This window comes from Mustela lutreola, chromosome 5, assembly GCF_030435805.1.
Source record: "Mustela lutreola isolate mMusLut2 chromosome 5, mMusLut2.pri, whole genome shotgun sequence".
Taxonomy (NCBI): Eukaryota; Metazoa; Chordata; class Mammalia; order Carnivora; family Mustelidae; genus Mustela; species Mustela lutreola.
In genome coordinates, this window is record NC_081294.1 from 125116229 (window position 1) to 125143519 (window position 27291).

The following is a 27291-nucleotide window of genomic DNA, read 5'->3' on the forward strand; positions in this document are numbered from 1 at the left end:
AAAAAAGAAAACTAGTGCTTAAATATAATTAACTAAATGTCATTGGAAGCATGAAAAACTTTCAGTGAACTGAATAATATTTTCAGAATCACCAAGAAGAACATGTATGCTTTTGCTCAGATAACTGACATAAGTGAAGAGAGTAAACAAAATTATTTCAAAATGAGAGATAGAAAGGAAATTCAGTTTAATTTCTGGGTTCTTTTTTTTTTTTTTTTTTAAGATTTTATTTATTTGACAGAGAGAGATCACAAGTAGGCAGAGAGACAAGCAGAGAGAGAGAGAGGAGGAAGCAGGCTCCCTGCTGAGCAGAGAGCCCGATGTGGGACTCGATCCCAGGACTCCGAGATCATGACCTGAGCCGAAGGCAGTGGCTTAACCCACTGAGCCACCCAGGCGCCCTAATTTCTGGGTTCTAAAGAAACATGAATCAACCAAAGCTAAAGTTTAATATTCAGGCTGTCTCAATACTAGTTTTCCTGATAAGGGAAGAAGTCATTACCAGATATTTAAAGCAAGGGGTTGTGTTTTCTGTGTGTGACTGAAAAGAAGGATCTGTTATTGGTCTTTAACTGTCATTCTGTGGGCAAAAAGTAACTTTTGAAACCCTATTAATAAGCAAAAATCTAAATTCAGCAAATGTTTTAAGGTTAAAGATAACTGAAAGAATCTGAAAATATGTTTCACTTTCAGTGAGACTAAAAATCTTAGTCATAAAGATTATTTTTTGTTAGGCAATGATGGCTTAAACTGAAAGGCTGGTTGAGACTGTTCAACTGACAGGAACAGATTCTATACAGAAACTTTTCAACTGAATTTTCAACTAGAACTTCCCTTTCAACATCACACATCACTTGAAATAGCAGCTGCAGAGTTCCAGAGAATTAATTTACTAAACATTGTTTTCACTTGTGAAATGTTAAATATAGCTAACCTATCACCAGGTGCCACTCTTTCTTCTCTGTAGGTTTCTTGTCAACAACAAGCATACATGCTGCGGCAACTAAAATTTAATCTAAATGACACTGTTGACTCCATCAGCGAGCATTGTTAAGACAAATCTTACAGCTGGGATGCATCACAAGTTGAGAAGCAAACTGGGTTATGATACGTAGATTAGGAATAAGGTTTTGCACACTTTGGACTTTAGACAAAAATCGCCGAATCAATTCAATTGTTACTAACGTGGTTTACTAAAAAGAAATTGAAAAAGGTTTAAGAAGCGCCAAGCGTTTCATTATGCCTACAAAAAAGCAGAGAGAACACACAATTTTTTGTCTCAAAGATTATTTTCGCAAGGCAACATCCTTCAAAGCACTGGAAGAACATAACCTGTAGCTTGTTAGGGCTTCTGAGCTTAGGGTCCCAGCTGTTACAGAAAGATATTCTAGTATCAAAGAAAAATCCTACGCAGCCAAATGAAAAGGCAAAATGCTCTCAAAATGCTTGAAGAAAAGCATTTCTTTTAATTTAATTTACTCTGCAGAAGGCCATTTGGTTATTTGACCCAGAATTCAGTAGTACTGGATGAATAATATATTTTATTATTTTGGAGCAGAAAAACTCTCCACTCTGTGTACTTCTTAAGGCTACATTTTTAGGATTAATATAGAGTCCTCCAGGAAATTTATTTCATGATAAGAGCTTTGGTTCTAGTTAGGCCTAGCTCTGAAGCTTGACTGCCACTAACAAGTTACGTGACCCAAGATGTTCTCCTCTGGCTACTTACTGAACAAAGTAAGTAGAAGAAGTGCATGTGGACCTTTCCTTAAAGTAAATCCATGCCTGCAACAGCAAGTTCTTTTTGGTAAGTAAGCGTGTATAAATTAGCGATTATGTTTAGTTAACCTGCAAGTTTGATCTGTTTAAAAACCTTGACAGGTGGGGCGCCTGGGTGGCTCAGTGGGTTGGACCGCTGCCTTCGGCTCAGGTCGTGATGTCGGGGTCCTGGGATCAAGTCCCGCATTGGGCTCTCTGCTCAGCGGGGAGCCTGCTTCCTCCTCTCTCTCTCTCTGCCTGCCTCTCTGCCTACTTGTGATCTCTCTCTGTCAAATAAATAAATAAAATCTTTAAAAAAATATATTATAAAAAAAAACCTTGACAGGTGATGACATTGACTCGAAAATACTCTAATTATGATGTGTGCTGATGAGTAGCTAAGCTAAGCTCATACAACTCTATGCATCCACATTTGGGTTTTTTTTTTTATTTTTTAAATTTAATTTAACTTTTTTCAGTGTTCCAAATAAACAGTGAATTTTGGAACATATTTGGTATTTTAATTCCTTAGGTTTCTTAAGGGGAAAAAAAGATAAACAACCTAAAGATGGGGAAGAAAGGGTGAAGTCACAAGTGCTGGACAAAACCACATACTCTCTTTGAACAATGTTTATAGATTTATTCACAAACATCTGATGCATCTTAAATATGTTATTTCTTTTATTTTTTAATTTTATTTATTTATCTGGCAGAGAGAAAAAGAGAGAGGGAGCACAAGCAGGGGGAGCCGAAGAGGGAGAAGAAGGCTTCCCGCTGAGCAGGGAGCCCGATCTAGGGGCTAGATCTCAGGACCCTGGGATCATGACCTGAATCAAAGGCAAATATTCAACTGACTGATCCACCCAGAAGCCACAGGTATGTCATTTCTTAGCTTACTGTAACAAAGAACAAACTACTAGCAGTAAAATCAAGTCTTTAACCAAGGTAATTATTTTAATTGTGAAGTTAGCTGTGGAATGGATAAATTCTTCTAAATCATTGATGAATTTCCAAAGCACAATGAAGGTGAAACCACCTCTCTCAAAAAACTCCCCAGAGGTACAGTTGCTTGATGAACATACATGAATTAATTCTTGATGAGTTTACGAAAGTACCAGAGTATATATAGGGCTGAAAAAATTAGTAATAAGAAAAAAATCATTTCTACAAATGTAGGGAAAAACAACTTATCATCAGTGACTGTTTCACACGTTAATGCAAACAGATAAATAATTTATTAAGAATGTCACAAGAGCATTATAAGTTTAATGAGATTTTTAAAATGAACAAGATCTGTAAGCATGGTTTAATTATGTAAGATCAAAAATTATTAGTTGTAGTATCTTAATCAAAACTTCAAAGTAGAATTTTAAAAAAACTTGTAAAATATGCTGACATCCACTCACAGAGACCAAGTAATGTGGTTCTTCATAAATGTTATAGATGTGGGGAAGAAATAAAGAAAGATAATAATCCAACTTAGTTTATGCTAAATTTCTGGCATGAAAAACAAGAGCTAAGCTAACAATCGGACATTTTCACATATTAAATTTTTTATAACAGATGTCAAGCTGATAAATACAAGTCACTAATGCTATAGGCAATTTTAATTTTTATGAACTGTTTTCATGTAGAATAACAGTTTTACAAATTTATTATTTCCTTGTAAGGAAGTGACAATTTTGTATGTATTTATTCAATGTTTGCCCAATGTTTTATTGTTTACTTCTTTCTCACTTAAGAAGAATCATGTGAAGAGAGTACTAACATTTCATACATATTATCATCTGTTATAATTGAAAACAGATCACCTTCACAGATATGAATGCAATCTTCATTAATTTGTAAAACTGCAAGAATGATTTGCTTGGCTCAATTTATGTTTAATACCCTTAGCTTGAATACATTAAAAATAGCAGAATGTACCTCTGTAGCCTCATTTTTGTATAGATACTAGGAAGGCATGGCCTTATATATTAATTAAATTATTGCTAATTACTTTTTGAGTTTACTTATTAGACTTTACCTTATCTAATATTTAGATATATTAATTAAACTATTAACATTTCTTAATTTACTTTCTTCCATTACTTTCCTTTACCTGATCTATACTGCCTTACTCACTTCTTGCCAAATCTTTCAGTTTGAAAGTTCCTTTTAAGACAGCCTTATAGATCAAAAATTTCCCTTTTAAATCACCTATATTTTTCTCTTTCCAATATCTACCAAGAAATGTGAATCTTTATTCCATTCTAAACTAAATCAAGCTTGTATTTATGACCTCATGTACTCCATATTCTGTAGCTTTTCTCTCATAATTATCTCTTTTAGGGTTTCTAAATTCAAATTTGTATTTAGGGAAGTGAGATAGTGAGGAAGATAATATGTGTCAAGAAAGAAGGGAACCCCAGGTGGAAAAATGTTAAGCTGCAGGGATCATGGGTAGAGCTGACCTCAGCCAACTAGTTCTCAGAAGGCATACAGGTCCAGAGTTGTCAAATTTTTCACTTTCTTAAGAGTATAGAGAAAGTTTTCTTTTATAAGGCATCTCCTAATTTTAATTTTAATCCTGGTTTTAAGGGTTTTTATTTATCCAGTTGAAATGAATTTTGTTTACTGACCATATTCTACCCAAAAGGCACCAATTTATAAACTCTGTCTTTAGACCCTACTCATCTCCTCATTCTTGTACTCTGCCTACAAATACACAAAACTTCCCATAACTAAAAGCAATCAAGTACACACTATTTGACATTGCCATGGTCTGATTTCTGTTTCCCATTCCAGCCAATTCCAAAACTTCAAAACAAACGAATTCCTGCATTTCCCTGGCACCCATCTTTTTAAAAAATTTCCAGTCTTTCAAGTGTATTTCCACATGGACTGAGTGTCTTTGCCACAAAGCATTTTAGGAACTGCAATGCGTACTCTGAAGAGGAGTATTAGCAGCCTCTTCCTTCAAGTTGCTCATTATCTACATTACATGTAGGTCTGATCCAAGAAATGAGTAGACAGAAACACAGAGATCAACGGTTTATCCTCGTAACCACTTACAAAATCTGGGCAGTAATGGTTGTTCATTGAATAAGTAGCCTTTTGCCAATATGAAATTGCAATGATTTTTTACATAAAGGATAGTTCTTTTGAGTTTAATTTACTGAAATGCTCTGATTTAAACATATCAACCAATATAGCAATGTAGGTATAGGAAAACATGATGTGCTTGCGTCCTCCATGCTCAGGAAGGTCTGACCCTAAATTTTATTAGTTGTAGAATTGTACTAGAAGAAAGTAAGATATAATAGATACATGCAGGCATGGAGTTTGAGTTCAAGAGCTTGTTTCAGGCAAAATGCCAAAATCTTACAATGAATAAAGCAGCACTCAAGAAAATTTATTTTCTGACTTTTGCCAATTTAGGATATAATTATTGAGACTTTTATTACAGGAACGCACATGGAAATACACATTTATAAAGTAAATAAAATTTATTTAGAATAGTCAGCAAAATAGGAGTTGAACAGGTTCTACTTTCATCCAGTGCGAAAAGACACAGATAGGCATGAAGACTTAATAAAGAAGTTAAAGATAATTCTCAGAATATATGTCCATCTGGAGGAATAGAATAAAAAAAGTCTATTAAATGTTAGTATTCTGTTGAATATTTTATTCTATTAGAATAAAGACAGTATATTCAAAAATCACATATTCTTCCTTAAATTTCTGACTGCATAATGATTTCAGTTTTATGGTTTCATCTCCTTCATTGATCAACATTAAGTAGAGCTGGTTCACTCTTTTATTAAAGTATTCATAACCTAAACTATAAATCAAGTATTCAATATAAGTTTGCCAAGCCCAGTGTATTTGAGAGCATGATGTGAAATTTATTATGGCTTATTAAAGAAACTCACCTTATTTCCAGGACCAAAGAGGAATTGATTTTCCAACCTTCTACAGAGTGCTGGAAGATTGACGAGCCAGCCTTTCGAATGATTTTATCAGAACTATTGACAAGAGATCGACTCAAACACAGTTCACCGTCTCTGAAACAAAACAAAAATGCCAGCTCTGTGAAAGTAAGAAGCATTTTATCTAAGTAGCATAACACATCATTTGATTTGAATTACTGGTGACAACTTTTTCTACGTGGTTAGAAGAGGTATGAGATTGAAGAAAGGTATTATGAGAAGTAAGAGACTATGACTTTATCAGGACATTTTTAGACTTACTCTCTTTGAAATAAACACACTTTTCACATAAAAAAAAGCCTTTGTGGTGTTTAAAGAAAAAAAAAATTGTCTTCTAACTCTATCCTCCCTCCCTGTTGTGCTTAGACAATAGAGACAGGAAGTTTGGCCACTTCTCTTACATCTGTATAATTGTGACTCCCAAGATTGCAATTTTATTTTTACAACAAAAAGATTTTGTTTTAGAGAAAGACGACTTTGGAGTATCAACTGATCTGGGCAAGCTGGTGATTCTTTCACTTGCTAACCTATATGTCCTTGGATAATATTCTCTTTCTAGGCCACAGTGGCCTTGCTTTATCTTGAAAATTGCAATAACATTATCTACCATGCAATGACTTTGTGAGAATTCAGCGGGAGTCTGTATGGAAAAATAATTTATACAGCACTATAGAAGAGCTAATTGCCAAAATTACACTGAGTCTGAAATCATCTCAACACTGAAGACACTTTCCTGATAGTTGGTGGTGGGGAAACAGACACTGTAATGAGGAGAAAGAAAACTCATTCAGTAGTCATTTTTAATGGTCTTTTCTATTACATCACATACACAAAATCAACTGTGCCATCCTTTTCAATCAATGCTGTCAGGCAAGCATATAGGTGGCATGGTGGTGCTGGTCATGTTGATGACAGTGACAGATAACCTATGATAGCATTTGTATCATCAGGACCGTTATAGCGAAACCAGTTTATTGTTCAATAGACTATTTTCTTAGTAATTATAGCCATAAACCCAGACTCACAGAAACAAAATACTACCTGTTTATGGTACAGCCCTTCCAGTATCTGTATTTATTTCTTTACATGTTACCTCTTTTTTTAAATCTCAAAAATAGAGTTAAAAAGTAATATGACTATTTGCTCAGACACAAAATCTAAAACTGTGTTTATTATGTAGGCAATCCTCTCTTACTATCAATGGAAACATTGCCTGTGTAACAGCTGTTAGATGAATTCTGTAATTAGAGGCTTATAGTTTGGTATTTTGGTTTGCATTCTTTTTTAAACATGTAGTTCCAATGTGAAGCACTCAAAGCATCACATGCAACTACTCCTTGTGAAATTTAGAACTCTATAAAAATCAGTATTTTAAACTATACTACTGATGAAAAGGATACATTTGCATGCCTATGCATGGTCAATAATAATCATCTTATAGAGGTTATTTAAGATGCTAGGAAGCATAGGGTGCAATTTACTACTCAGTGGCCCAGAAGTCAATTTTTATATTATGTGTTTAATGATAATAACTAGATATGAATGAGAACATGAATATATACAGAAGCTAACCTTCACACTTTTGAAGATGCCTTCAAGAATATGGGTACAAACTCTCACTATTTCTAGGGCAGAGGTTTTTTTCCTACCTTTATCTTGTTAGCTGGATTGTTAATACCATCTTTTTCTAACCACAGAGTGTCACAATTATAACAATTATTTTTTACTCCAATAAACTTCTCATAGAAGTAAAAATATACATGGGCTGGCATTTTTAAATATCTGTGGAAGATTGTTTCACTGACATACAGCTAAGAGTATATTTTGCATGGCAAAATAATTGCTGTGATATACTCAGTTATATGGAGGCTTTTCAGAACCTCCAAGAGTTACAAAAAAGAGTGCTTTAAAAGTTTAAATCAGTTTTGTATTAATGAAATACTACCATATTACTCTGCTCTTTGAACCATTTTCATTGAACTGATGACAAACCAAAATTCAGTTTCATTCCTGGAAAGAACTTTGAACAAAAACAGCAACTACTAGTGCCACTTCTTGAAGTAGATGGAATTCCTATGTAAGAAGGCTAGGCTTAGTGCAATCTGAGTCTCTGGAGCAAATTTCTTTGTATAAAGTTAAGTGGGTCTCACGGGATGTTTCCATTTGTGACCTTGGTAGTATTCTGACTTAGAAAGGGTTTTCCTTCAATGCAAGGCATGAAGGATGTTGCCACCCCCTACTAGTTTTTCATTCCAGATCAAACACAATTACTAAACAGCTGCACTGAAAACATTTCTTGCGCAGGGCTATACACAGGAAGATCCAACATACACTTCTAAGCAGAAAATCACAAAGCACATCAGGGAAATAAGGAAGCATAAAGCAATATATCTTATAAAGCATTCCTGCTTATGTTGAGCTAAGAAAACCTACTTACAATGATAGTAGTGACAGAAATTAATCATTAGTTATGTTACTAGTTTTTACAAATATTTTTCTCTTTGAAATATGAGTTGCCAGGCATTACTACAACTTATTCTATTAATTATGGAGTATGTAACAAATATAATTACTTTTGTTTCTTGAGATTAGGTCCCAAAAGCCCTGCATTCAGCCCCACTAAAAACTCTTCATAACTTGGCTTTGGAATGAATGGGTTCCCCATGAACTAGGTTAAATTTCCTCCATATTATAAAATTATGAAAGTCATTCAAAAGAAGACTAAGCCTAAGTACCAACGGCAGGCAATTTGGTGTTTTCATTCCCTAAGTGTCAAACAACTAAAAATAAAGATGAGATGTACTACCTTAACCTCCTGCCTACAGTTTCTAGTAGAATTCCAAATGAAGCAAGCATACAAAGTGAAAATCCTGGGTTTCCTGATTTGTAAGGGTGTGCTCTACACTAGCATCAACTGGAATTAACTTTGCTGACAATGGCAGTATTCTAACTATGAATGCTTATATCTACTGTCAGTATTATAAGTTTCAGAATTAATATGGACAATTATTCAGTGCGAAAAAGAACAGTTAAGTTAAAAAGGAAATCTCTAGATGATAAGAAAATTAGTCTCATTTGTGATCAAAGAGGAGCACAGTATGTGTCAAGATTTAAAGACTTGCAATTAAAACAAATAGTTGTGTGATATTAAAAGTTTATGCCACACTCTCAGATACATTATCTCATTAAATGGGCACACCCACATGTTTTTATTTGTAGGACCCTTCAGTTAACACCATTATATACAAAGAGTGCACAAAGTCAGTGAACTCATGGGCCAATAGTGAGGCAAGTGTCATTTTTCCCATCATGAAAAAAATATATATATATATACGTATATATATATATGTATATATATATATATATATATATGTCAAGAGTAAACCACTTTATAGCCCCATGCCTTTTGAGTCAAAACTTTATTAACTAGTAATCATACCAGGCAATTAATAGGGTTGCATGAAAAGATACATTTCCAATAATTACTTGACCCATTCTCAATTCCTTAGAAAAACCATGCTTTTAGGGCACCTGGGTGGCTCAGTCACTTAAGTGTCTGCCTTTGGCTCAGGTCATGATCCCAGAATTTTGGTATCCAGTCCCACATCAGGCTCTCCGCTCAGCGGGGAGTCTGCTTCTACCTTCAACTCTGTTGCTCCCCCTGTTTGTTCTCCCTCTCTCTGTTAAATAAATAAAATCTTTTAAAAGATTTTTTTTTTTAATTCTCTGCAGGTATGAGAATGTAGATGCGCAGGAAAGTTGTGCCTGTGTTCTCTTTTCCTCTGCGTGGAATGACTGTTCAATATGGTATATAAGAACAACGCTGCACTGACTCTCGATGAGACCTCCAGTTAAGGGCGGGGGGAGGGGATGGGGAATAAAGAAACTGCCTATTGGAAATGGTAGCAGGAAAACTAAATATGAGGATTTTTTTTTTTTTTTTTTTTTGGCGGGGGGTCGGGGAGAGGGTTCTAAGGTACAAGGACTGAACCTACCGCCCACTCTCAAGTCACGCAGTGCCTCCCAAAGGTCAGAGGCTGCCTGTTACCTGACTTCTGAAATAATAGACCAGGGCTCTGGGGCCCAATCTCCACTTACTCATCTCAGAACGAGCCCCTCTAAACGGCCTGGGGTAGACAAGAGTAGAGTCAAAGAGATCACTGGGTCGTTGGATGAGTCAACTCCTCCACCAGAAGCACTATTTGGAAGTTGAAACGAAATCACGAAGCGAACGTTTCCTCTGGAGGGAAAACGGAGAGCGCGCTCAGGGGGACTTAGCTGGGTCCGCAGTCTCCGAGCAGCGCCAAGTCCGCCGAGGGAGGGCAGAGGCGGGCGCGGGGCCGCGGCGGCCGGGGAGCTGCAGGGCGCCCGGAGCGCGGCGCCCGCGGGCGGCTCTCGGCCCTTCCCCCGCACCACCGTAATTGCGTGCGGGCTTTAATTAAGGAGGAGGAGCCCGGCTGCCGACTGAGACGTAGAAGTGATTTTTTTTTTTTTTTTTTTTTTTTTTTTTTAAAGCGGGGACCTGACTTCTAAAGAGACTCTAACCTGTCCCCGCACTGGATCTCCCACCCTCGCGGAGGAGCGGAGACAGCGGTGCGTGCGGACCTCGCTTCCTGTTTGATTAACTCACGCGCCCGCCTCCTTCTTTCTCCGAGGAGCCGGGGAGCAACCGCAGCGCAGCCCCGAGAGGGGGCGAGCGGAACCCAGCCGGGCTAGCCCGACCGCGGCGCGCGTGGCTGCGCCGCCGGCTCCTCGGCGGCACCTCGCCGGCCCGCGGCGTCCAGGGAAGGGCCGCAGGACGAATGTTGCCCGGGAAACGCGGAGCGTCCCAGGTCGGTTCCGAGTTCCCCTGGGAGGGACCCGGGGTGCGCGCCCCCTTCCTGGCGGCGGTTTAGGGAGGCCCGGAGAGGGCTCCTGGACTGCACCGGGCGCCTCCTGTCGCTCACGGGTCCGCCCACTCCTGCTCCTCAGCGAGCCGAGGGCCCGAACCCTCGGAGTTCTGGCCAGGCTTGGCGGCTTTGTCTGGGCTCACGCTCGCGTTCCGTTCGGAGCCCACCGGCCCGGAAGGGAACAAAGAGCCGCGACCCCCCACGCCCAACCTCCGCCTCTCCCCCACGCGCCGCTTTATCACCTTCCCGGAGACCCCTTTGTCTGCCTGGGAAGCACAGGTCGGCTGTGGATGCCCACGCCCCCGCCCAAAGTCCTGCTTTGCTGACAATTGAGCTCCGCTGCGTTTTCAAGCCACCCACTCCCTGTGTAAACGACTTCCTACAGTTAGCCCCCCCCCTTTTCCAGAATAGACCATTTGTAGATTTGTCGCTGCATAACGACCATCCAGCTCATTCTTTATTAGCTTTTTCATTCTCTCCCAGTCCCTTTCGACTGTACTTCTGCTATCTTAGTTTTCTATAAAACAGCAAATCCTTTAAGTATAAGCCACCGTCTTGCTCACTGAAATACTCATTACTTAGGGAGCAGCAGGAATATTAAATGGAGTGCATGAAGTTTGTGTGTGTATGTGTGCACGCGTGCACGTTTTAGCAGTCCTTACATGCACATGCACACGCGCGCGCGCACACACACACACACACTGGCAAGGGCTCTATCTTCATTTTGATAAATGTCAGGGAACATAAAAACCAGGCTGGCATCTGCCAGCGTGGAGTTTCCGATAGCGGACGCCTCCAGATAAGGGAGGATTTCCGAAACAGGACTTTGAACAGAGTTGACAACCAGGTTCACATCCTCAGAAAACGCTTCCAAGCTATGTAAGCAACACAAAGTTGCAGCCACCTCCTGGGTAAACTTCAAAGCAACAGAGGCCAGGGGAAGGGAGGAAGGAAGTGCGATTATTTAGAGAACTTACTGGGTGGGGGAAGCTTCTGAACTCATTTAGACAAACTGTAGAAATAGCAGAAATATAGTCTGTGTGAAGCTACAGTACCCGGTTTCTAAAACTGTAACCATGACGCCCATGCGTTTTACCCACAGAAGAGCAAATAGGGAAGAATCCTTGCTTGTATTGGAGTTTCTAATTCAAATGATACACAGATCTACCCAACGCCAAAGAAGAGGAAAGAAACAGAGGAGACACATTTCTGCTTTCTGGGCTTTAACTTCAGCCTTTCAGGAAACCGGCTCTCTCTACTCTCTCCTTAGAGTGATAGGGCAGAGAAAGAAGGAAGGACAACCACATGGGCAATGAAGACATCTCTCCTGAGTTCTGCCCAGGGCTTAAAAGGACAAGGGCACACGTTCTTTGTTGACACTTCTGCAGTGACTTCTCCTTGGGCGTGCGAAGCCCAGCGCCAGCAAAACTGTCACTACCTCCACACCGGGCAAGTTGAACTCACACTGGGAACATACCCTGGAGAAGCACACACACCTCGACCAACAGCCTTTGTTATTTAATTCATGAGACTAAACACACAAAAGCGCATCTCAACACACATACTATCCCAACCCTCACTCTACCGACTCTATTCCCATTTCATTTATGGCTTGACTTTTTTGTTTTGTTTTGTTTTGTTATATCCTGAAATGAAGCTTTGCATTTACCCGATGAGTTGCGTCTCCTGGTGCTCCTCAGTTCTTGCTATTTCTTTTGTCTTATAAAAGATCAGGAGCAGACTTATCGTGCAGATCGTCCACCTCTTCCTAATGGAGCGCATCTTGGGTGCCCGGGAAAGTCCTGGTTGCCCCAGCTCCCTCACCTTCTCTTCATAGAAAGGCTCCGTTTTGGGGAGATACAGTCGCGGGGGAAAATCTGTAAAATTCGAGGAGAACGTGGAGCCGGGATCTCAGGAATAGGTCGCAAGGGTCCTCTGCGTCCGAGCTCCCGCTGGTCCTTGAGCGCTGCCCAGCGCTCTCCCTCCGGGTTCCCGCCAGCCCTGCCCCGGTCGCTCCGCGCCGCCTCCCTGGGGCTCAGGTTTCTTCTCAGATGAGACACCTTGTACATTGGAGGTGGCGGCCGCTTCTGCAGCTGGGTTCGGGGGCGTCACTGGCCCTTCCCTTTTCCTAGCAGGGAAATGATGAGCAAAACCAGCCAATCACCAGACTGAGGGGGCGGAGGCTGCGGTTGCCTCGCGTTGCTGTCGGCTGCTTGGAGAGTAACGTCGCCGGCGCTGACTGCACAGTGCCGGGAGAGGAAGCTTACAAGCTCGCAGTCGTGTACACACACACACACACACACACACACACACACACACACACGAGTGTGTACTCGCGCGCAAGCACGCACCAGCACTCGCACACCCCGGAGAGAACGCAGCGCGCCAGAAGGAATTGAGGTCGCCTTCCCGGGAAACCAAAGCATCAGTTCTCCGGACGAGTGCGGAGATGGTCTGTCCTTAGCATGGCGAGGACACCTCAGCTGGGGACAGATTAGAGACGCAGCTTGCTGGAGAGATGCTTCGTTTTAGTTTTCGTTTCGTATACAGTGGAGGTGGGGGGTGTATGCAGAAGGGGTAGCTTCTTCCTGGCGCCTTTGCTGAACGTACACACTCGGACATACACACGTGAACGCGCATACACACGCCCTCCCAAGTAGAGTGAATCGGGGTAGGGAGAGGGAAGGAGGAGGAGGACGTTTTGTATTCAGTGCACAGCTCAATCTGGAAAGTACAAATGCACACATGAACCAATTAGCCGATCGCCCACTCGGGGCGGGTGGTGGATGACCACCCCGATTCAGGACCTAGTAGGAAACAAGTGATGACAGAGGTGTCAGGCGCTTTGTGGATATTTGTGTGACTCTTTTTCATTGCCATTTGGAAACTCCTCACGCAGGAGTCAAGGAAACTCCAATGCTCCTTAAACTTCACTGCGGAGAAACAGAATTCTGAGAAAAAGCAGCCACCAAGGACATCCTTTTGAAATACAAGTACATCCAGACACGGGAGAAAGAAAGGGGGGAAAAAAGAGGTAGGAAGATAAGAAAGGAAAGAAGGAAGGGCAAGTTCTTCCTCAAAAGTCTCAGTGATGTGCATTTAACTTCGGGTTTTCACCTCCTAGTGATTTTCTTACTCCTATTGTATTGTGTGGCAGGAGTACTTTCAAGTCCTGGTTAACCCTGAGCTGAGTACTTCTTTACTGTTCTGTGGTCTTGCCCTCACTGAGAGGGAAGCTTGCTGCTCTGGTTGTACCTATGCCTTGGTTTGGCTGGTGGTAATCGGTAGGGAGGCACCCCTGGTGTGAAAGCTTGTCTGGAAGCCAGGAATTTCCCCCATCTACCAAGTTCCTCCCCTTCTCGCCTCTCTACCCCTTTCCCATATTTCCAGCAGCTTCTCTCAATTGAATTACTTGTTCCTTCAGGTTGTGCAGAGGCTCCAGCTGCCATCTACTCTTGGGCCCTGGGGGTTTATACTTCCCCAAGTTGGGAAATGATGAGGCCCACCACCACTCCTTGGGCAAGAAGGGGAGTTCTGATTTATGAGCCCCCTAAGGGCTTAAGATATCAGCCGGAACAGCCAGCACCTTTGCTTAAAATCCTGAGGTCCCTGTTAATGTTTGACTTTCCTTGCCTAGGGTTTAAGAAGTTAAGAACCTCTCAGTTCTCAAGCTTCATCTGAGCAGCCTAGTGAATTGGGGGGTTGGGTCTAAAATGCTCAAAGGAGCAAGTAATTATGAGCCTTTATTGACACTACAAGTGGCCCTCCGGGAGCCTTTGGAGTTTATTGATGTCTGGGCAAATCCTGCTAGCATCTCTATCATACTGACTTCTCAACTAGCAGAAACTGCAAGAATAAAACAGCTTCTTATTTAAGTGAAAAGGGAATTGGGGCAGCAAAAGGGTGGGCAATGCATGGTTAGGATTCTTTAGGTTAATTAATTAAATTCTTTAGGTTAACATTTGATTTTTAAACAGTAAACAAGATACTTTGGATTCGAAAAAAAAATACTTGCTGGTGGGGATGGAGTAATATGCATCACTTAATTAAATTCATACAACATATTTTGAGCAGTTAATATGGTCTAGGCAATATGTGAGGGCTTAAGAACACAGAGATGAATAAAATACAGCATCTAACTAGGGAGGAAGCTCACTCACTGTGGGATGGTGGTGGGGAAGACAGATTGTATAAGTATTAATTTGCAATGTGGCACCATGAACTAACACTGGCATTTTAAGTATGTGTCTCCTGTCTGGGTACACTACAGGGTAGAAGCAGATGGAATGTTTAAGTTGTTGGGAACAAGGAAAGTGATCTTTCTGGGAGAAGGCACACATCAACTGGGGTATGCAAACCTAAGAAATAAACCAGGCAAAGGAATCAGAGGAAAGATTATGTGCACTCCAGAGAGGAAGAGAATGCTGATGCTTTGGGAAACTTTGAAGTAGTTCAGTACTGTTAGGACACAAAGTGGGAAAAGAGAAGAGTAGGACATAAGTTTTTAGTGGGATCATAATATTCTATAGCTTTGTAATGTCAAATTGTCTTCTCTAATGGGGAAGCTGCAACAAGAAAATCTTCAAGAGGAAAGTGGGTTTAATTCATGTTTTTACTTCATGTGTTTAATTCATGTATTTACTTTAATTCATGTAGTAACTTCAAGTTAAATTAGGGGGAACTGTTCCTCTGGCCCAAGCAGACCAAAACAAACCCACCAATAGCAAAACCAAAGCACGCCAGAACTAGTTAACTAACACAACCTAGGGGCACCTGGGTGGCTCAGTTGTTAAGCGTCTGCCTTCAGCTCAGGTCATGATCCCAGGGTCCTGAGATCCAGCCCCACATAGAGCTCCCTGCTAGATGGAAAGTGTGCTCCTCCCTCTCCCACTCCCCCTGCTTGTGTTAGTTAACTAGTTCTAGTTAACTAGTTAGTTAAATTTAAACACTGATAAAAGAGAAGAAAAATGAACTCTCCAGCTGTAGAATGCTGCTATTTCTGTATTCATTAAGCATAACACCTTCTATATTGAGGTGAACACTTCTGAATGACTGATAATGGTTTAGTGAGACTCAAGAGATTCCCCTTTCCCATAGTTCAGCAATTTTGAGTTTAGAGAGTAATATAGTGTCATTTGTTTAATATGATTAGATTCATGAAATATGCATCCATAACAATTTGCCAGGTTAAAAAAGAAAAAACAAAAACAGAAACGTATAGGCCAACACTTAGACCAAACAAAGGACAGTCTGATTCTTCTCAATATGCAACTAGGTTTAAGAACCATAAACCTAGGGGCCCCTGGGTGGCTCAGTTGTTAAGCGTCTGCCTTCAGCTCAGGTCATGATCCCAGGGTCCTGAGATCCAGCCCCACATAGAGCTCCCTGCTAGATGGAAAGTGTGCTCCTCCCTCTCCCACTCCCCCTGCTTGTGTTCCCCCTCCCTCTGTGTCTCTCTCTGTCAAATAAATAAATAAAAATCTTAAAAAAATAAACCTAAATATTGAGTAAGAAGTCTTATTAATGTAAGAGTCTTTTGGACTGAACTCCTTCCATTAAAATGCCCCCTTTTGTCGATCCTAAGAAATTAAAGTTATTTCTAAATTTCCATTCTATCTTTGGGCTAGAAGTTCTTCAATAGAGAGAACCCATTTTTCTTTATTCAGCACAATTATGCAATTACACAGCACCTGATGAATAAATAATGCAAGTAATGGCAGCTGGTTTTAAAATGTTACTGTATCCTTTAACTTCATGTAAATCATGTTTTGATTGCTGGCTGTGCCGTCTACTTTAGCTGGAAAGAAATGGGTAGACACTTGCAGTGTCATAGTTATAATGGCCCATGACATTTTTTTAATCAGTCATTTTTTCAAATAGTTTAGGTTTATAACAATATTGAGCAAGAAGTATAAAGACTTTCCTTATACCCTCTCCTCCAAACATGCACAGCCTCCCCCACTATCAACATCCCACACTAGAGTTGTATATTTGTTAAAATCAATGAAACTACATTGACATATCATTGTCATCTACAGTTCATAGTCCACATTAGGCTTCAAGCTTGGTATTGTATATTCTATGAGCTTTGACAGATGTATAATGACCTATGTCCACCATTATGGTGTCATACGGTTTCCCTGCCCTAAAAATCCTCTGTGTCCTGGCTATTCATGACTGCCTCCCCCAATGCCCCCAGCGCCAGGCAATCACTGATCTTTATTGTCTCCATAGCTTTGCCTTTTCCAGAAGTCATAGAGTTGGAATTACACAGGATGTAGCTCTTTCATATTGGCTTCTTTTACTTAGCAATATGCTTTAAAGTTTCCTCTATATTTTTTCACAGCTTAAAAGCTTTTTTTTTTTTTTTTTTTTTTTTAACATCAAGTAAAATTCCATTGTCTGGTTATATCACACTTTGAGTACCTGCTGAAGGACATCTTGGTTGCTTCCAAGTTTGAGCAGTTATGTGTAGCTCTGCTATAAACATCCATGCACAGTTTGTGTATATACCAAGGAGCATAGTTGCTGGTAAGCTAGATGGTAAGACAGTTGTTAGCTCTATAAGGAACTTGTTTTTATGGCTAAATTGTCTTCCAAGTGGCTGTACTGTTTCCCAAATTACCAGCAATGAACGAGAATTTGTATTGCTCCACATCTTCATCAGCATTTGGTGTTTTAAGTGTTTTGGATTTGGGGCATTCTAATAGGTGTGTAGTGGTATCTCATTGTAGTTTTAATTTGTGTTTTCCTGATGACATGGGATGTGGGACATCTTTTCATATGCTTATTTGCCATCTGTATATCTTCTTTGGCAAGATGTCTGTTCAGATCTTTTGTCCTTTTAAAAATTGGATTGTTGTTACTGCTGAATTTAAGAGTTCTTTGTGTATTTTAGACAATTTATCACCTATTTCTTTTTGCAAATATTTTCTTCTACTTCATGGCTTGTCTTCTCATTGACAGTGTCTTTCATAAAGCAGAAATTTTAAATTTTTATTAAGTTCATTTAAGTTTTATTGGTTTATCAATTAATATTTGACTAAGTTTATTTAAGTTTGATTGGTTTATCATTTAGTTCCTACATTGATCATTCTTTTAATGTATCTACAACGTCATTGTCAAATTCAAGGTCATCTAGATTTTTTTCATGTGTTATCTTTTGGGACTTTTAAAGTTTCTCATTTTATAGTTGTATCATTATCTTTTGAGTTAATTTTTGTGAGGAGTGTAGGATATAGCTCCAATTTCTTTTCTTTCCCCCTTTCTTTCGTTTGTTTTTTTTGGCATGTGAATGTCTATCTGTTTCAGCACGATTTGCTGAAAGGCTATCTTTTCTGCATCGTTGTTTCCTTTGCTGCTTTGTCAAAGATCAGTTGAATATACTTGTGCCTATTTCTGAGCACTTATCTATTCCATTGATTTATTTTTCTGTTCTTTCACCAATATCACATTTTCTTGATTATTGTACCTTTATAGTAAGTCTTGAAGGCTCATAATGTCAATCCTCTGTTGGTATCCTGCAATTGTGTTGACTATTGAGAGTCTTTTGTTTCCCAATATAAATTTTAGAATCATTTTGGCAATATCCTCAAAATAACTTGCTCGGATTTTGATTGGAATTGCGTTACATCTAGAGAGCAAGTTAGAAAGAATTGGCATGTTGACAGTATTGAGTCTTCTATACGTGAACATGGATTAACTCTTATTTAGTTCTCATTTGGTTCATTTCTTTTGATTCAGAATTTGGCATATTTCTGCACATATCTAGTTGTATTTATACCTATTTCATTTTTCCGATGCAAATATAAATGTGTTTTTTTTTTTTTCATTTCAAGTTCCAATTGTTCCTTGCTAGTAGTGCCTATGACATTTTAATAATGGGAATGTTGGCTCATTAATCAATAATCTCCAGAGAAACAGAACCAAGTCTGTCTCCCCAGAAAGAAAGAGATTATTTTAGGGAATTGATCATGTGATTGTAGGCGTTGATAATTCCCAGAACTGTGGAGGAGGCTGGTAGGCTTGAGACCTGAGAAGAGGGAAGAATTGATGCTGTAGCTTAAGTCTGAGAACATCTGGAGGCAGTCATCCCTCTTGCTTGGGGAAATTCAGTCTGTTTTTTTCTTAAGGCCTTCAGTTTATTGAATGGGGATCACCCATACTATGGGGGATAATCTGCTTTACTCACACTAATTTAAATATTACTAAAACAGCAACAACAAAAATACCTTCATGGTAACATCAAGTTCTAAAATGGTCTTTGACCAAATATGTGGGTACCATAGCCTAATCGAGTTGCTGTATAAAATCATCACAGAGGGGCTGGTTGAAGTTCTTGTTAATGACCTTAAAATATAGTGAGAATTATCCATGCAAAGCCTTTTACCTATGAATCAATGATCAAGAAAAGCAAGGAGCATATTAATGAGAAAATTCAGCTTTTCACCACTAGACAGCTCAATCTCTTTTATTTTTTTCTGGACAAAATATCTAGTTTAAAAAATTATTCTAAATTAATTTATTTTACCTATGTAAATAGCCATAAAATTTTCACAAATTTTTTTCTGTATATATATTCCTCCTCTTTCTGTTACTTATGTTTTGTTTTCATCCTTAATAACCAAATATAATAAGTTTACAACAGAAGGATGACCTTGACTTTAAGTGCAAGCTAAAATGATGAATCCAGTGAAATTTCTGGAACAGGATAAATCCCATCATTACTATTCTCAGTTCTTCCCCTTATGTAACCCATGGTACTTACATTATCCTTTGCATTTAATACTTGATCTCTATTTAATCATGAATATCCATAGAAGAGACAATCCTTAACTACTGTTAATCAAATATTCTTTAATTTGTAATATTCATTTGAAATGTTCTGTGAGACATCTTTTAACTACTGCTAATCAAATATACCGCAATTGGGAATGGGCACTTCATGTGCTCATTTTAGTCCACATTTTAGTTGTTCATAGATTCTTTTTTTTTTTTTTTTTTAAAGATTTTTATTTATTTATTTAACAGACAGAGATCACAAGTAGGCAGAGAAGCAGGCAGAGAGAGAGGAGGAAGCAGGCTCCCAGCTGAGCAGAGAGCCGGATGCGGGCCTCGATCCCAGGACCCTGGGATCATGACCTGAGCCGAAGGCAGAGGCTTTAACCCACTGAGCCACCCAGGTGCCCTGTTCATAGATTCTTAATTCTTTAGTTCTATAATCCTAGATCTTGCTGTTTTATTTTGTATTGCACAGATCCCTGAAATGTTAAAATAAAGAGATAGACTATCCTATACATGTTTTGGGAAATCTTCATTGATCTACATTATTATCTAGAAATATTTTTTCTGTGTTCTCTTTTTGCTGTGTTTACTGTGTTCATTGGTGATGGGAAGAACAGAATGGAAGGAAGAGAGTAACTTGGGCTAAAAACTACCCAAACAGCTTTCCTACTGAATACCGATCACTTACTTGTTAGTTTTCTATGTTGCTATCTAGAGAGTTTATTATTTGGGCTTGTAATTTCTTTAATCTTTGTGAACTTTCTAAATGTCTCCCTTATATCTGAATTAGATGCAGTTTCTTCCTCCTCTCTTACTATATTTCTTTTCTTCTCTTCTCTTGCCCACTGCAATTGCCCACTTAATTTCCTCTTTAATGTAACCCACCTTCCTTTTATATTACTTTCAATTCATCATAATGAAAGAAAAAGAGAATGTTCAAATTGTTAAAAAAACTATTTTTGGGCGCCTGGGTGGCTCAGTGGGTTAAGCTGCTGCCTTCGGCTCAGGTCATGATCTCAGAGTCCTGGGATCGAGTCCCGCATCGGGCTCTCTGCTCAGTGGAGAAGCCTGCTTCCCTCTCTCTCTCTGCCTGCCTCTCTGCCTACTTGTGATTTCTCTCTGTCAAATAAATAAATAAAATCTAGAAAAAAAAAAAAAACTATTTTTATAGGTCTCTCTTTTTCTAGATATATATATGTGTGTGTGAATATATGTATATATACATATACACATCTCTGTAATTGCTTTTATAGTTATAATAGTATAGAAGGAGTATCTGGAAAATATCGTTTCAACGTACATAATTATAATAAGAACAGTCCTATGTAAATCAAATATTGTGATGCAGACATTTTAAATGATTCATTAGTGTTTATTATTTCAAGATTCTAAAGAAAAATACTTTTGAGCTCATTATTAACTTTAACTGGTAAACATTATTAACAGGTAAAGCCCATAGAAGACTTTTGTTCATAAAGTAAATCTCATAAAGTAAATTAAATACACACAAACACATACACATACAATGAATTGGCAATATTTTAAATTTGTTTTCAAAAATGTTGTAAGAGTTGTTAATACCAGACTCACCTGCTCTAGTGGTAACAATTCAGTGGGATTAAATAGCTGTTTCATCTCTCCCTCTAATTTTTGTTCATTCCAGAATTTATTAACTTATTTTATCTACTCGGTCTCCACATGTATTTGAGCTTGTAATACTTCAAGTAAATAATTCTATTAAAGGATATGCATTTCATGATTTACCTGTTTAATGGACTGAAATTTTGATAATCTTGGCTTTTATAAAGTAAATAGTTGAGCAAATAATTAAATAAATCCCTTATGAACTAAAATTTTGATTGCTGAGTCTAGCAATGCCTGCTGACTCTGCCAGCAGGAGAAAGTTGCTCTGGGAGAATGAATCAATAGATACTTATCGGAGGGAGCCTGTGGGAATAAAGGAATAATAATGAGTCTAGTTCACATCTGACCTGTACTTCATAATATAAATAATTAATCTGTCTTCTGCATTACCGCAATCCTACTTCCAACATTTCACTGGAAAACTTTATGTAAATACTTATGGGATAACATAGGTATTAAAGCTAAACACATTTTCTCAAATACGTAGTTTATGAAAATTATGATAACTTATATTGGTTATAATTATGTTCCTATCATTAGAAAAACCAAGAAATACATTTTAAAATTCTACTGGGAAGATCCAGATGTCTAGGAATTTTACACCTCTTGTATGACCTGAATGTAAAACTATTTAGCTTTGACCACATATGTTACATGGAGATATGAAGAAGAAAGTAGATTATATCTATTGGATTTATTCACTAATGATTTAGTGAAACCATATGATAATTGACTCTCTCTGATTGACTTATTTCACTCAGCATAATCTCCTCCAGTCCTGTCCATGTTGATACAAACGTTGGGTATTCATCCTTTCTGATGGAGGCATAATACTCCATAGTGTATATGGACCACATCTTCCTTATCCATTCATCTGTTGAAGGGCATCTTGGTTCCTTCCACAGTTTGGTGACTGTGGCCATTGCTGCTATGAATGTTGGGGTATAGATGGCCCTTCTTTTCACTACATCAATATCTTTGGGGTAAATACCCAGTGGTGCAATGGCAGGGTCATAGGGAAGCTCTATTTTTAATTTCTTAAGGAATCTCCACACTGTTTTCCAAAGTGTCTGCATCAACTTGCATTCCCACCAACAGTGTAAAAGGGTTCCCCTTTCTCCACATCATCTCCAACACAGGTTGTTTACTGTCTTGTTGATTTTGGCCATTCCAACCAGTGTAAGGTGGTATCTCAATGTGGTTTTGATTTGAATCTCCCTGATGGCTAGTGATGATGAGCAGTTTTTCATGTGTCTGTTAGCCATTTGTATGTCTTCATTAGAGAAGTTTCTGTTCATGTCTTCTGCCCATTTCTTGACATGATTATCTGTTTTGTGTGTTTTGAGTTTGAGGAGTTCTTTATAGATCCTGTATATCAGCCCTTTGTCTGTATTGTAATTTGCGAATATCTTCTCCCATTTCGTGTGTTGCCTCTTTGTTTTGTTGACTGTCTCCTTTGCCATACAGAAGCTTTTGATCTTGATGAAGTCCCCAAAATTCATTTTCACTTTTGTTTCCTTTGCCTTTGGAGACATATCTTGAAAGAAGTTGCTGTGGCTGATATTGAAGAGGTTACTGCTTATTTTCTCCTCTAGGATTCTGAGGGATGCCTGCCTCACATTGAAGTCTTTTATCCATTTCGAGTTTATGTTTGTGTATGGTGTAAGAGAATGGTCGAGTTTCATTCTTCTACAGATAGCTGTCCAATTTTCCCAGCACCACTTATTGAAGAGACTATCTTTTTTACACTGTATATTTTCCTGCTTTGTTGAAGTTTATTTGACCATAGAGTTAAAGGTCTCTATATCTGGGCTCTCTACTCTGTTCCACTGGTCTGTGTGTCTGTTTTTGTGCCAGTACCATGCTGTCTTGGTGATCACAGCTTTGTAGTAAAGCTTGAAATCAGGCAACGTGATGCCCTCAGTTTTGTTTTTCTTTAGCATTTTAGGGTCTCTTAGCATTTTCTTTAACATTTCCTTAGCAATTTGGGGTCTCTTCTGATTCCATACAAACTTTAGGATTGTTTGCTACAGCTCTTTGAAATATGCCAGTGGAATTTTGATTGGAATGGCATTGAAAGTATAGATTGCTCTAGGCAGTATAGATATTTTAACAGTGTTTATTCTTCCAATCCATGAGCATGGAATGGTCTCCATCTTTTTATGTCTTCTTCAGTTCCTTTCATGAGTGTTCTGTAGTTCCTCAAGGACAGATCCTTTACCTCTTTGGTTAGGTTTATTCCTAGGTATCTTATGGTTCTTGGTTCTATAGTAAATGGAATCCATTCTCTAATTTCCCTTTCTATATTTTCATTGTTAGTATATAAGAAAGCAACTGATATTTATGCATTGATTTTATATCCTGCCACATTGCTGAATTGCTGTATGAGTTCTAGTAGTTTGGGATGGAGTTCTTTGGGTTTTCCATATAAAGTATCACGTCATCTGCAAAGAGAGAGTTTCACTTCTTCATTGCCAATTTGAATACATTTTGTTTCTCTTTATTGTCTGATTGCTGTTGGCTAGGACTTCTAATACTATGTTGAATAAGCGTGTTGAGAGTGGGCATCCTTGTCGTGTTCCTGATCTCAAAGGGAAGGCTGTGAACTTTTTCCCATTGAGGATGATATTTGCTGTGGGTTTTTCATAGATAAATCTTATGAAGTTGAGGAATGTTCCCTCTGTCCCTATACTTTGAATCATTTTAAACAGGAATGGATGCTATATCTTGTCAAATGCTTTTTCTGCATCAATTGAGAGGACCATGTGGTTCTTCTCTCTTCTCTTATTGATTTGTTCTATCACATTGATTGATTTGCGAATGTTGAACCACCCTTGGATCCAATGGATAAATCCCACTTGGTCATGGTGGCTTTTTAATGTACTGTTGGATCCTATTAGCTAGGATCTAGTTGAGAATCTCGGCATCCATATTCATCAGGGATATTGGTCTGAAATTCTCCTTTCTGATGGGGTCTTTGCCTGGTTTGGTGACCAGGGTAATACTGGCTTCATAAAATTAGCCTGGAAGTTTTCCTTCTGCTTCAAATAGCTTCAGAAGAATGGGTATTATTTCTTCTTTGAAAGTTTGGTAGAATTCCCTAGGGAATCCATCAGGTCCTGAGCTCTTGTTTTCTGGGAGGTTTTTGGTCACTGCTTCAGTCTCATTACTAGATATTGTTCTATTCAGGTTGTCAGTTTCTTCCTGATTCAGTTTTGGAAGTTTATAGTTTTCCAGGAATGTATCCATTTAATCTAGGCTTCTTAACTTATTGGCATATAACTGTTGATAATAATTTCTGATGATTGTTTCTATTTCTTTGGTGTTAGTTGTGATCGCTCCCTTTTCATTCATAATTTTGTTAATTTGGGTCTTCTCTCTTTTCTTTTGGCTTAGCTTGGCCATTTGATCTCTGCTGTAATCTTGATTATTTCCCTTCTTGTGTGTGGGGTTGGCTTAATTTGTTGTCGATTCTCCAGTTCTTTAAGGTATAAAGAAAGCTGGTATATTCTGGATTTTTCAATTTTTTTGAGGGAGGTCCCCCTTAGGACCACTTTTGCTGTATCCCATAGGTTTTGGACTGATAGTGTCTTCATTCTCATAACATTTCTTTTTTTAATAACATTTCTGATGTATAGAATTCTTTCAGAGACTATCACAGAATGCATGAAGATTTTGAATGTGTGTCCTTGGTATGATAGATACCTTCCATATGTCTGTTGAGGTGAGCAGAGATGTTTGGGCAGTTTTTTATAAAATATAATATAATATAATATAATATAATATAATATATATAATTCTTATCCATGGATGTTGAGATCCCTCTGAAGATGCAGTTACCCACAGGAAGCATTAAAACTAGCCTTATATCATTGGTTCTCTGTTGACCAATTGTAGAACAAATGCAAAAACATTCTTTAAACAATGAGTTGATTCAACTACCTACTTCATATCATGGTATAGCTATTCACAACCTCTAGTCAAGGAGACTTTGGAAACCTTGTATTTTTATTATCTTCTTACTTTATAGATTAAAACAAAATAAGTTAATATGTTTTCAAGTCATTTGCATAAAGTATTGATTTGTAGAGGAGGAAAACTTTTCTTTCCTTCTAGATTCTTTTCTTGATCTAATAATTAAAGACATAAGACAGATTAACAGGAGAAAAAGCAATTTAATTTTATACATATAGAGGAGCTCATAAAAATATGAGACTCAAAGAAATGACCAAAGCAAATAGCTTTTATACTTTTAGATAAAGAAAAAATAAATTTGTGATAAATTGACAAGACAAAAAATTTTGAGCTTCTCATAGTAAATTAGTGAGGAAATAACAAGATTTGTTTATATAGCCTGCTAGGCCTTGACATCACTAACTCTAATGGTAAGATTGCCTTCTAACTCCTAATATAGGCAGGGTGCATTTCACAGGGGAGATTCACTTCTTGCTTTCAGGGGAACAAAAAAGGTTAAAGTGTCCTCCTCCTCTTCCTCCATCACCTCCTCCTTTTTTAAAGATTTTATTTATTTATTTGAAAGAGATCACAAGTAGGCCGAGAGGCAGAGAGGCAGGTGGGCTGGGGGGGCGGGGTGAAGCAGGCTCCCTGCTGAGCAGAGAGCCTGATGCAGGCTCCATCCCAGGACCCTGAGACCATGACCTGAGCTGAAGGCAGAAGCTCAATGCTCTGAGCGCCCCCAGGTGCTCCTAGAGTGTCCTTCTTGTACCTGATATTTCTTGAGTAACTGTAATTTAAAATAACCAATATGCCAAAATATGTTTTGGGGTGGCATATTTTGCTCCCTTGCATATTAATTTACCCATTAGTTAAAAAACATTCCTTGAGTACTTACTGTTTGCCGGATATTATACTTGGCACTGAAGATACAGCAGAGTACAGAACAGACAAATGTCTTCTTGAGGAGTTTAATTTCTACATGTAGAAAGATATGATAAAAGGGAAGAAAAGGAAAAAATGGGGGTAATTACATATTGTGATTAGTGCTGTGAAGGAGTAACAAGGCAATGTAACAGGATAATAAAGGGTCTGTTCTTTGAATAAGATGGTCAGAGAAGGGCTCTCTGAGGAAGTGACATTTGAAATGAGATTTGCAGAGTAAGAGAGAGCTATGAACTGGGTAAGAGCATTATAGGCTGAGAGAAAAGCAAATATAAAGGCCAAGAAGTAGAGAATGGCTAGGCAAAAATGTCAGAAAATAAAGAATACAATGGAAGCCATTATATCGTGGATAATAAATTAAACAAAATAGAAGATACTGTATAAGAAGATATTTGCTGAAAGCAAATTTCTGAATTATTTATACCAAAGCCTGGAAAAGTGAAATTATGTAGGACATGTAGCATTACTTTTAGGTAGTGCTACTTGTCTATTTAATGCTTGAGCTCGTGAATTTAAACAGAGCCTTGTCAGTGTGGTTATATGACTATTTCTAGCTGAGTTGAGTTATCCAGGCTTTAGACAACATAATCTATACATTTAAGTTCAATGAGAGTTGAAGTTTTGTCAGAGAAGTGTGGCAGAGGGAGAGAAAATAAGAGTTGTACGTACTTTATTAATGAAAATAGTGATGAACTAAGATGATACTCTAAGATGGAAGAAAGGAAAGTGAAAACATAAGGGGACAGATGCATTAAGATAAAGTCTACAACCCAGTGGGATGAAATTTCAATGTAATGAAGTAGATTTAAGGGGCCACCAGAGACAGTAAGCTAAAGAGGTGATAGACGGTACTCAGAGAGAGATACTTACACATTGGATTTCAGGGGAAAGTAAGTTAATGGTGGTGCAAGATACAAAATTTTTATGGGAATACGAGACTAATGGGAGACTGAATTGAGGTGAAACCAAATTTTACTAGCGAAGAGAAAAACAAGAAGAGGAGAAGAGCTAGGGTGTTGGATGAATTGCCATATGATTGTTTGAGGTCACTAAGAATGATGGAAGGTAAGTGTGGATTACATGAGTTGATCAGCTGATCAGTTACATGATTTCCATGAGTTGATTAGTTATTAGTGACTTCATCTTAAATTGTGATAACCCAAAGGCAAAGAAATAATTTTTCAGCAGCTCTGGATTGCAGATGCCTTCTTATTCAAGATTTTTTTTTCTTATTTTGTATTAATGTGAATTCCAAATAACTTTAATCTTATTTTTATTTTTGTTAAACAGTATATTTTTCACTCTTGCTTGATGCAACATCTAAAATGGATTCAAATTAGAAATTC

At 38.4% G+C, this 27291-nt stretch overlaps 1 protein-coding gene and 1 long non-coding RNA gene across 2 annotated transcripts in view; one reads left to right on the forward strand and one right to left on the reverse strand.

The window, feature by feature from the left end:
• Nucleotides 1-12824, reverse strand: part of ST8SIA4 (ST8 alpha-N-acetyl-neuraminide alpha-2,8-sialyltransferase 4) — a 99937-nt gene extending 87113 nt beyond the window's left edge. Inside the window, 4 exon segments of the mRNA XM_059175558.1 lie at nucleotides 5673-5804; nucleotides 12288-12478; nucleotides 12480-12566; nucleotides 12568-12824. Of these exon segments, the coding sequence (XP_059031541.1) occupies nucleotides 5673-5804; nucleotides 12288-12478; nucleotides 12480-12566; nucleotides 12568-12687 (530 nt within the window). The 5' untranslated portion in view covers nucleotides 12688-12824.
• The window catches only part of LOC131832495 (uncharacterized), a 152869-nt gene continuing 135834 nt past the window's right edge, over nucleotides 10257-27291 (forward strand). The window contains exon 1 of the long non-coding RNA XR_009354072.1: nucleotides 10257-10572. This is a non-coding gene — a long non-coding RNA (uncharacterized LOC131832495). The remainder of the gene's footprint in view (nucleotides 10573-27291) is intronic.